The sequence below is a fragment of the Nothobranchius furzeri genome, chromosome 19, assembly GCF_043380555.1.
Source record: "Nothobranchius furzeri strain GRZ-AD chromosome 19, NfurGRZ-RIMD1, whole genome shotgun sequence".
Taxonomy (NCBI): domain Eukaryota; kingdom Metazoa; phylum Chordata; class Actinopteri; order Cyprinodontiformes; family Nothobranchiidae; genus Nothobranchius; species Nothobranchius furzeri.
This window is the reverse complement of record NC_091759.1, coordinates 26797303-26809065: the sequence shown is the minus strand read 5'-3', so window position 1 is coordinate 26809065 and position 11763 is coordinate 26797303. Positions and strand designations below refer to the sequence as shown.

Below are 11763 nucleotides of genomic sequence, written 5' to 3'. Positions count from 1 at the left end.
CAAGGACCACTTATGGTGGGTGAACTAATCTGACTAGGAGGTCTCAGACCTGATCAGGTGACCCAAAGGTCCTGAAGGAGAACACCTTCAGGCCCGTTCTTCCAGCAGAATAACTGACTGTCCGTGTCCTCTGGAGGGTGGAGCAGAGGGCGGAGTCGCTGGGAGAAGGTGTAGGACCTGCACCTCCGGAGAACCTTGAGATCCCAACCACATTTGTGGCTGAGAGGCACCGAAATACCAATATGAATGTGTATGTGTGTGTGTGTGTGTGTGAGAAGATGTAAGTGTGTGTGTGAGGGGTCTCCTGGGACCCCCCCCCCCCCAGTCTGACACACTAATTGTTTTTCATAATTATTTTTCTTCTCTGCTGTTGTGACAGGCCGCATCTGCGCTGCTGCTGACAGGTTAGGCAACAGTAACTAACCCACAGACTGGGTTAGTTAAAAGTGGACCGCTAGCATCTTTGCTCAGACAAAGCGGGTAACCATCCATTTAAAAGCCTCGTTAGACTCCAGCGACACGTTTCAGAAAGTTGTGAAGCGATCACATCTGTGCTCATCAGCTTTACCCGCCGCCTGACGGGGAGCAGCTGCCTCTTAGCTTCGGGACATGAAACCAGTTTGGCTAAAGTCGAGATGCTTCTGGTTTCAGAGGAGAAGGCAGACAGAGCTTCGTTAGCTCAGCGTTAGCCTCTAGCTGCTTCGCACGACATCAGAATAAAATCAGAAGAGGGCGTGGCTTCTTAGGAGTAGAAATAACTTCTGGGTCGCTCCTGTTTGCTGGCTTTGGCTCTTTGAACAACTGAAGCTTTTTGCCTGCTGATGCCGGCACCGCAGCGTTAGCGCGGCACAGACTCCAACACCTCACGAGGGGGTAAACAAAAACGACGTCCCTCTTTAGCTTACTTCTAAAGGAGAAGAACCGACAACCGCCCATCCGGACGATCCCGCGCTCCTTCCTTCCAACAGGACGGGTTTGGGTTTAGTACACATCGTTCTAGTGAATTCCTGTTTAGATGTTTTAATAAGCATTCGTTTTGTCGGGCTGGAACCCGACTGACTTAGTGGTGGACCTGGGGTGTACCGGACCGCTCCTGATGGAGTTAAACACACATCCTTAAAAGGTCTGAAGGAAGTGATGCAGAAAACAGCCGAGGCTCACATGGTTACGCCAACTCGTTTACTGGAATCGGTTTGTGATTTTATCGTTTTCCCCTGAAGCTAAACAGGGTCGGAGGTTCTGGTGGAGAGAAGTAATGACTTCACACATCAAATTACAATATTTATGAGGGTGTTCACTCACACGCCTCGTCTTAAGGGTGACCACTGGTACTGGGATTAGGTACTGGTGCTGATAGGATGACGTTCATGCTGGGGGACACTCAGGAGAAGAGGAAGAATGGGGCGGGGCAGAAAACATCAGTTACCACTAAAGATGGATTCATCGTTGCAGAAAAGGAGAACCAGTTCCTGTAAATGACCAACTCCAGAGGTGATGGATAAACGAACTATTTTAATGTCTGCAAAGACAGGTTATGTATCAGTGGGCGTGGCCTAAGGGACTGCTGTTCTAGGTAACTATGACTTTATTAAAGGCACAGTGTGTACACTCACTCCCCACGCAGCTCCCTCTGGAGCTCCCTCCAGGAGCCTAACGGGGATCGGGCTAGCGTGAGCTGGGGAGAGAGCCGAGTCCAGTGGTGCGTGGACTTTGGGGAGCAGTGGTGGGAATGTAGCCGGCATGCTGGCCATCAGTTGAGCACCGGCTAGCGGCGGAGGGCTGGAGCATGTTGGGAGTGAGACAGCGGGCAGCAAGAGGAGAAGGGACTTTTGGACCAGGAGCTCTAGTCCAAAGAGACAATGTTTCCATTAGCAGAACTCCAGGATGGTTCCTGGGATGGGGAACTTGACCAGGAGATAGGAGGTCCCAGCTGTTGTCTCCATTCTAATCCGGCCCTTCCAGAACTTGCAGACGTCAGCGTATCGCGACTGCTTTGGCAGTGAGTGATGTCACTGACCAGCCCCAAAACGCACCCAAAGTAGCATCAATAATAATAAAAGCATTTATTTTATAGAGTACATCATAATTTAATCCATTCAGAGGACACGAGCAGCTCTGGTTATGTGAGACAAGCTCCGGTAATTAGGTCTGTGGGGGAATTTCCTCCCTTTTCCAACAGATGTGGTGGAATTCCACCGAGTTTTCCGGTGTCGGAGTTAGATTTTAAACTTGATCGGTGCTTGTTTTCCCTTCCATTATACTTCACCAGCTACTCTTCTGATTTCACTGCTGCCGGTTGTTTTGGACGTCTGCTGATGTCATTTCCTACTGTGCTACAGCCAATCAGCGTGAGTTAACCGGCGGTTCCGCTGAGCTGCCCCACCGGGCCGTTCGGAGTACCTCCTCCAGAGCAGGTGCTCAGAAGGTTCCTGAAACGGCCCGGTCAGGAAGGTTCCTGTAAGCCTACCCTGAAGTTCTTGTAGTGGAAACACGCCCGATACATGACTTGAGGCAGAGCTCATCATGCAGAGACTGGGAGAGTTGGGCATGATGAGGTCCTGACAAGTCCAGCGTCCTTCCATTTTATTGCTATTCATACTAGTCGAGTACAGGGCTAGGGTTCGTACAGCGCGGTTGCATTCTCGTAGTTGGTTTGGCAGACTGCTGCCCTCTGCAGCTTCTTTCAGGTCACGTCTCGTCAGCTCATTAACAGCTCCCATACTTCAAGATGGAGCATGACTATGGCGTGTCGACCAGCGGCGTTTCTCAATGCCAAAGAGCCTCGCCTTGATGTCTTGGCCCCGCCCCGGTTGCCTAGGAGATACGGGAGCCACCAAGGCGTGTTCCAATGTTCATGTTCTACTGAGGCGTGTTCTCCGTTTGTTAGCCGTTTAGCTAGCTGAGCGAGGATACACGGGAGGTGTCTTGTAGCCTAGCCTTGGACAAACATTACCCACAATACACCGCGGTATTTTCTAAAGAACGGCGGATCAGAAGCCGGCAGCTACTTCGGGACAATTTTCAAGTTTAAAGGTTAGTCAGCTAATTTAAAATGTTTTATTTTAGATCCAAAGAAGTTATCTAGGGTTGGTTAGTAGCTGCAGCTTCGGTGGCTAGCGGGTAGTAACTCATTTATATATTTAATTTAATAAACATATACACAATTTAAAAAGTAAAAGGCTCGTTATATATTAATACTGAAACTAATACGTATAAAATATAACGTTATCTCCCGTGTCACGTGACGTTACGTGACCGCCGTGGAAGCCGCGGTCTCGCGATGCAAGTCTGTTCCATCTAACGGTTTTCTTTGACCAAGGAAGGACCGTGTCCTCGTGAGCACGGCGCCTCGACACTGAGAAACACCCCAGGTCATGTACAGGAATATTTAGAATAGACGTTGGTTATAGATATTCGTGGAAAGACCCGCTTGCACCCTGGTGCTTTCAGGTGAAGAGTGCAAGAAATCAACACGGAGCCTTGGACTCACTTTGCCACATTTCTGATGTATGAGGCTTTTTGTGAGCGAGCCATTTCATTTGTACTGCTGGTCACCATTGTGATGTGTGAAGGACGGTCTTAATGCGGTTTTGTTTTTAAATAATTATTTTTCACTTTTCATTCTTACTTAACAGCTTTTAGATCAGATCCAGCACTACATGAAAGCATCCACTGCCAAATTGAGGATGCTATTGTGGAGAAAGCCGTCGGAGGAGCGTCCTCCAGCAGAACAGCTGCCAGCTGTTTCGTCCGGACCCAGTGGGCACGGATAGGAGGTTCTCCTGAGGCGCAGTACTACCCCAGAGTCAATACCTGAAGTAAGGTAAGCTATGGAAACAAGAGAGACTTCTGCCATACAGTTGCGCTAGCCTTGAAAAGGGATTGCAGTGCTACGTCAGATGAGTTGGGGTGCAGGCAGCTCTGACAGGAAGAGCCTGAACAAGCTAGCTCGGTTCTGGGAGGCCCGCTGGATACAGTTGAGGAGACGTGTGAAAGGCGGATGGTGGGGAAGATGACCACCATCTTACAAAAACCTCCCACTCACTGCGTTCCACCGTGGAGACCACGGACAGCTCCTTCAGAGGCAGACTGAGACATCCCAGATGTAAACCATTTAACTGGTACTGGCATTATCCTGGTACACAATACCACCAATGCAATACTCAGTATCTCAGTATGTGTTCAGTACTCATTCAATACTGGATTTGCATAGTAAGTCTGTGTCCCTTATGCTGCATGGTTGTAGAAACCTGTTGATTTAGAGCAAACAGCCAACGTCCCCACTGAGGGACAACAAGAGGGACGTTGTATTCTGTTCTTCTACCTGTAGCCTTTCCAGTTCCTGTTTTAAAGTTGGTTAGATGTTTCTAACAGGCCAGCAACTAAAAGACAAACATAGTAATTCTCCTAAGTAAAATGCAGTCTCAGCTACTAACGTTCATGCTCTGGAGCAGAGAAACAATAATTCAGGCTCAGTTTGCTCCACTGTTCAAGCCAGAGACTGCACCATCGGTGAGACTCCTGTGGTTAGGGTTAGTCTTCATCAGACAACAGTTGTTCTCACCGGCGTGTGCTGCTGACCACGACGAGCAGCTTGAGCTGGGGTCGTGCCGAGGAGGACAGATAGAAACAGCAGCAGCCACAGACTCACAGTCTGGTGGCTGGTGCGCTTCTATGTCCGCCGCGGCGCGCCAACAGGTTACGGAGATGCTGGAATCTCCTTTTCTGGGATTCATGGTTGACAAAGCTCTGAGTAAAACGTGTTTTCAGTTTGTCCCGGACTGAGGGTCACGCTGCAGACTCCGACACTATTATGGCTCTAAACCAGGCCCCCACAATGGAGCTCTAAAACTGGTCCCAACCCGGAAGTAGGGTTGTCACGGTATGAAAATGTAACCTCACGGTTATTGTGACCAAAATTATCACGGTTTTCGGTATTATCGCGGTATTTTTTAAACGGTGTTGCATATGTTCAGAAAGCATTGATAGTCCTGTTCTACACAAACTGAAATAGTTTTGAAAAGGTTTAACAGTGTTTATTAAACCTAAAATAACACAAAGCCTTAGCAAAAGTGCAACTTTTCACAAGTAAAGGAACAAATAGCTTCTTTTTCTGGAACATGTTACAGTAGTCAGTGCAGGTTTAAATGATACAAATCCAAACATTCAAAACATAAACAATATGTAAACAAATCAAAGAAACACCACTTGTTTTCTCATATACTTGTTTTCTTCATTATCAAAATGAAAATCTAAAACTCCAGTCCACACTTGACTTGAGCGCTGTACAAGTCAACCTTAAAAAATATGTATTTAAAATAAATAGCCACTTTAAACAACTGACTAAAATAACTACTACACTATGTAATCAAATCCAAATGTTCAAGTATAAATGGCATTGAATAAGTAAACAAATCAATGACAAGGAACTAATTGTATATTTCTCTTCATCATCAACAAATAAGATGCTTCATCCAGCAACAGGGTGTCCGTGACACGGTTTAAATGCTGGCAGAGGACGCTGCGGCTGCAGTATTTAGTGACTCGTTGCATTCTCCCTCAACCAAAAGTCCTCACGTCATGCATTTAAGCTAAAATGCTAATGTTAACTTACCTTGCACTGGCTGTAGAGACGTGGGTGATCGTCACACAGATGTGCCATTAGATTCGAAGTGTTACCTTTTGCAGACACTTGCTTCCTGCACGTTCTGCAAACGGGATAGTCGTCTTCTATTAGCTGTCCCTCAGCGTTTTTCAGAAATCCCAAATATGCCCATACTTCCGATTTAGTCTTCTTTGAGGGCGGATGGATGTCCTGGGCGCTGCCGTCTCCTCCTTCGGCCATTATTTCAGCTTCAAAGTTTTGGTGCCGTTGCAAATTAAAAAGTGCGTGTGCGCGCCGCGGGAACTTCAGCTGAAGCGACGGTGGCTGGTAAGGGTCACCGCGCCAAAACCGCGGCCACGGTAAACCCACCGAGATAATTTAGTTTTTTAAAAACTGGACGGTTATTTTTATTGTCAACTTTTTTTACCGGGGTTTACCGCTATACCGGTTACCGTGACAACCCTACCCGGAAGTACCACAAATTGCAGTTCCACCCTCATCCACTAGGGGCTGGTGTCCTCATTGACTCCCATGTTAAAAATACCAATTTCACAGCAGAAATAAACATGTTTACAGCCTGGTACCAGAACATGTTTTTGGTTTAAATGATCTAGTTTACACTCATGACAACTCTGAGGGGGGTGAATGTTTTTCTCACTCTTCTGTTTAAGTGTATTAAAAGTTCCCTTCAGTCACTGCCGAGCTGAGCTTAGATTTTAACATGTACTGTTTAACCATGACATTGAAATGTAATAGGGTAAAACCCAGTGCGTTTAACATAATGCTGCTCTTTAGAAAATGGGTTGAAATATAACATGTTGGTGGAGCTGGGGTCCGACTATCGGCTTGTGGAGCTCTCGGAGACCTCTGTGTTCCACCCGGTTTTACCCAGCGGTCAGCCCGGCGTATCTCTGACTCAGAAGCTCTGGTGTTGTGCACAGTTAACTCCGGTTGTAGCTAGGTTGCTACCTCCGTTAGCTTAGCTCCCACCTCCGCGTTAGCTTTGGGTTAGCTTGTAGCTAGTTAGACCGGGTGTCGTCAGTTGATCCCAGCCTTACAGCCCCACCCTCAGCTCCACCTCTCTTCCCTTTTATGGAATTGTCTGGGCTTGACGGAACCTGTGACACGGTCAAAATGGCGGTGGTGGCCACCTCCCATTTATCTTCAAAAGCGTGTTATTGGGGCTATGGAAACCCATTGTCCAGTATATTAATGTCGATGCTCTAAACAGAAAGGAAGGGCACATCGATGCAGCAAAATGAGCCAGTGGGCCACTCTGGTTAAGGGGAATAAACAAAAAATAACAACAATAATAATCAATCTTGGGCCTAATGAACCGATTTTATGAAATTTATATGAAATCAATCCAAAATCAATGAAATGGATATTTTTACCCAGCCCTAGTCCTGACCGAGGTCACTGTGAGCATGGTGGTCACCAGACTCCTGTCCACGGTCGGCGTCAAGGTTTCAGAGATGATCGAGCAGTTTAACCCAGGTTACCATGACAACTACCTACCTGGCTGATCCCACTTCACCACCATGATGGAAAAGAAGAATTAGACAACTTTTAAGGTGTGTGTGTGTGTGTGTGTGTGTGTGTGTGTGTGTGTGTGTGTGTGTGTCTCTGGACACAAATAAAATTAACATTAGAATATAATACATGATCGAATTAAAAGGTATGACTGAACAACAAGAAACTATTTTTAAAGAATAAAACATTTTCTTGGTGTTAAAGCTTACATCCTTTATTAGACATAACTGAATTATTAATCTGGTAAATAAACTAACTTTAATATCTTCTATCTTCACGCTAAAGCAGACCCTCAGAGCTGTCATGGTCCCTGACTGGAGCAGCCGTGCTACAGAGGCGTGCCTTGGTGTCTCCTGCTATCTCCTGAGTTATGATTGGAAGATGAAGCGCTTCAACCTGGCCACCATGCCTCTTGTGAACAAGTCATGTTTGGTTTTAGGTGCCTAGCTCCGCCTGACTGCAGCATTTGTATTAACTCGTTCACTGCCACTGACGACTAAAGACGTCATATGCATGTTTTTAGTGTGTGGGCGTCGGACGAGCCCCCGCGCCGAGAGAACAAACATCTCAGCTCTAAAGCCGATCTTCATCCGCATACGTCACGTGATCAAGAAGCAGAAAATCCTTGTGTCAGGAGATCGTTTTGGGCCGTTCCTGTAAAAAAAGTGAGGCGCGAAGCGGAAAAGCGTCTGCCGTCCACAATTCCACAACAGATTATGAAAGAACGCAGGGTTCCCCCAGCGCTTTAGAAGCCCGGCGGCCCGCCAGGCTAAGCGTCAGGCCCCGCCCCTACCGTGTCCGCTGACACGAACGGCGCAACACAACTAAAGCCCTCCATCAGCTGATACTGGTAAGAAACAGCAGCGGAACGTTGCTTTTTATCACACGGCGTTATAAATCCAGCGGGGCGAACTCTGCCAGTGTCGGCCAATGAGGAAGACGGGGACAGATGTGATGTGTTTACTATGGATGGACACTTCACCATGGAGGACGTGTGGTACTGTCCACTGTAGATGATTATTTACAATATTACTGCTCCAACGTTAGATGACGTGTTAACATTAGTTTCTTTAGTGCGAGCGTCACTGTTGAGTGATACCTTGTGTGAACCCGGTGTGAGAGCAGCGGCTGAACCGTGACACCACCACCAGCAGGATCCGGACTTCTTAAAGTGTAAAGTGAAACGACGTTTTAAACAGTTATGAAGCCAGCTAGGTGAGTTTCGGCAAAGTCTGCACCTTGTTTCCACCGGCTAACGGCCGCAGACGGAACTTCAGCTAACGTCTGTAAGCGGTTAACACGGAGCTTTAGTAAAGGCCACTCTCGCTGAGCCCCACCCAGGTGCGCCACTTCTTCTGTAACCAAACTGGGCTTGGACCAGTAGAAGGAACGCTAAATGTGGCAACAAACAACTACAATGAAACACAATTTCAGGCTCCACATTTCCCCTTGTTTAGTACTCGTGTCGCTCACTGTTCACGTGCTTTTGCAGACCAATATGGTCGACTCACGTGATTAGGTGGCGTTGGTGCAAAGGGTCAATAGAAAACAAGTAAATGTTACACCGTTGGTCGGCTAAAACAGGTCATCAACAACAAGTCCCAATCCAACAGGATTTACTGCTGAAAACATGTCACACAAAGTTTTCAGCTTCCTCCTACTAGCGCAGCGCTGGGCAACATGCCGTTTCTAAAACATGGACAGAAACCTGGTTCAACAGCCAGCGGTTTAGCCGACTCATCGCTGGAGTCAAGAAAAACCGGGATTTTCACCCCAGCGGTAAAAATCGTACTTTTACAGATTATTATAATTACAGTTGTTTAAAGCGGTGGTGCAGAATACCAACCCTGCTCCGGAGATAATCTGCAAGGTTCTTCCGTGTGAAGTTTGCTGCTGCTGTTGGACTGAGTTCATAACCTAAAACCAGGAAACAAGCATCAGTAATTGTTGGTGACAAACGGTGAAACTAAGGAAGAGCGCCACAACCACATCATACCATTTCTCATCTTGTACAGCTGAACGTTCTTCTGGATGTACTCCGCGAACTGCACCGTGTCTCCGGCCTCTCCGACACACAGCAGCAGGATCTTTTCACTCAGCTTGAACATTTTGTCATAATCTGAGACACCAAAGAACAAAACTCAGTGTGAAAGTCATCCTCTGAAAAAAGCCAGATGTCAGCACCAGTCGCCCCAAAAACAGAAACCAGGTCCGGATTCAGGCGAGTGATGAGAAAACATCACTTTGAAAAAGAACCAGGAGGTTGGACTGAAGCATCCCTTCAGATCAGATTCATTTACATCTAACTTTAAACAACGATCAGTAACACATGTGCACTGTTTTAGATCAGAACCAGTTTGATTTGGTTTCTGTTGAACACAACCGGACTTTCACTTTCACCGCCGGGGTCGCTCACCACGAGATTTAGCAGGCTAGAATAAAGCATATAAACATCCTAAAGCTCAGAACTAAACTCAGAAGCTAAGTTTGATTTCTAAAAGGCTCATCGTACCTCTCATTGGCCGGTAATGGCTTTATTGTCTTACTTTTTAATCTCCTTTGGCAAATAAAATGTGACAAATGGTCATTAATGCGTTAGAATGAAACAGCAAATCCTAAAATATAAAGACTTATACGCAGACACGCGTCTGACAAACAGAAACAGAATCAAATGAGAGAAGAGCTAATGCTAAGCTAGGTAGCTAACACACCGTGTTTCATCTGAATGATGCTGCTGGCGGCCACATTATCGGCTGCGACGAGAACGAAATCCGGTCCCTGTATACCGATTAAATATTCCATCGTCTCCAACCGAACCAACACGGAATAACGGTGAAAATCAGGTGAGACAGCAGTCAAGTATGAGCGTCAAGCGTCCGGATTACACAGCAAAAACTTTGCTCTTCCACTGGCGCGGCTTGTTAGAGTCACGATGATGTTGTCGTCATCACCGTGCGACTCGAGCGGGTAATTTCGAAAGTGGCGCCGTTGTTTGAGCAACCGGAGGAGATTCAATCGAAACCGAGTGAATAATTCGCTGTTAGTGGGCAGATTTCAGCATGGACGAAGGCTCGCCTCATGGGGCGATGGCGGGAGCTAACGGTCCTCTCGGGCCGCAGCGAAGACGCTCGCCGCGGTTCAGTTCTCCGCAAGCTCCGCTGGGAGGTGAGAAGATGGCGCTGGGAATTAAACGCTCCATCACCGTGCGGAAAATAGCGCCCAGAAAAACGAGCGCTTCGTCTAAACACAACAAGGAGAACACGCCGAGGCACTCCGAGCAGGTACAGCAGCTGAAGACCAAAGTCTCAACCCCCGATCCCGGCCCGGACCGCAGGGCCTCCTCCTCCGCCGCGAGGAAGAAGCAGCAGGCGCCCATGCCCTCACGGATCCTCCCGTCCTCCCCACCGGACTCCTGTCGGACCCAGCAGCCGGCTGCTGAACCAGAGGCCGGCGTGTGTGCGCAGAAAGCCCGCCGGTCCTATAGCAGGCTCAGCGACAGTTCCCTCCACAGTAGCCCCGACTCCAGAGAAACGTTATTCGGCTTCGAGAGGCTGAGGACCCCGGAGGTTGTCCGGAAGTCCAAGCAGACCAGGGACGCTCTGGAAGTTTCTGGACCCATCACGTCTTTCACTGAATCGACCGACGAGGGCTTTGCTGAACCGGACCCGAACATCCCCGGAGTGTCGGTGTCAAAGGAGCGGAGGAGGAGGCGGAAGGTGCCGCAGATTGACTCGGCCGAGCTGGACCATCTGGCCGCTCAGATGAACGCGGAGTTCCGGGAGGCCGAGGAGTTCGAGTTGGTGGTGGAGTAGAACCGAACCCACCAGAACCAGCGTATGGATCTTTGACTGGAGGGGTGGTGGGGGTGTAAATACGTCCGGGACTCTTGATGGATTGTATATGTAGCTCGTGAAGGTTTTTTTCTCTACACCATCATGGTTCGGTCCATTTGGACTTCCTGTGTCGGCTCTGTAGCTTGAGAGTTCTGGATAAATCAAAACGGACTTTGTTCTGGTTAAGCGGTTCTGATCAGATCCCAGACCGGTTCTGATGCAGTATTCTTTACTGAATAAACCAGAGAAACAACACGAGCCCAGTAGAACCGAACCAGAACCAGAACGTCTCTGCTGACAGAGTTGAACTGACTTCAGGTTAAAGCTGCTTTTCTGGCTTTGTGGAGTTTTTTGTTGGACTTTTCCAGGTTTTCCTGTCAGTTTTCCTTTCTGCTTCCTAATAAACCCACACTGAAGCAAGCACCCTGCCTGTTGACCTGTTCACACGTCACTTCAGATTAGAGTTAATCTGGGCTACAGTTAACCTGGGTTATAGTTAATCTGGGCTACAGTTAACCTGGGTTATAGTTAGTCTGGGCTACAGTTAACCTGGGTTATAGTTAGTCTGGGCTACAGTTAACCTGGGTTATAGTTAGTCTGGGCTACAGTTAACCTGGGTTATAGTTAATCTGGGCTACAGTTAGTCTGGGTTAGTGTTAAACACAAACAACAACATTGACCATGATCACACATTTACTGTGTTTAAAACCAAACTTCAGACCAGAACACACGATTGGTCACACACTCCATGACATCAGCACTTTACCTGACAGCATTAATTTAAATATAAAC

General features: G+C 47.6%; 2 protein-coding genes across 2 annotated transcripts in view; one reads left to right on the top strand and one right to left on the bottom strand.

Annotated features, from left to right (window-relative positions):
- The window catches only part of psmb2 (proteasome 20S subunit beta 2), a 12065-nt gene extending 2080 nt beyond the window's left edge, over positions 1-9985 (bottom strand). The window contains exons 1-3 of the mRNA XM_015941122.3: positions 9850-9985; positions 9135-9257; positions 8985-9055 (exon numbers count right to left, since the gene is read on the bottom strand). Coding sequence (XP_015796608.1) covers positions 8985-9055; positions 9135-9257; positions 9850-9940 — 285 coding nt within the window. The 5' untranslated portion in view covers positions 9941-9985. The remainder of the gene's footprint in view (positions 1-8984; positions 9056-9134; positions 9258-9849) is intronic.
- Positions 9986-10197: 212 nt separating this feature from the next.
- On the top strand, positions 10198-11392 carry cdca5 (cell division cycle associated 5). The gene has a single exon (XM_015941121.2). It carries the CDS (start codon positions 10198-10200, stop codon positions 10948-10950), a length of 753 nt encoding a protein of 250 aa, XP_015796607.1. The 3' UTR covers positions 10951-11392.
- The last annotated feature ends 371 nt before the right edge of the window (positions 11393-11763 follow it).

Coding starts and splice junctions, on each gene's coding strand:
- cdca5 (XM_015941121.2), top strand. CDS start 10,198: ATGGACGAAGGCTCGCCTCATGGGGCGATGGCGGGAGCTAACGGTCCT.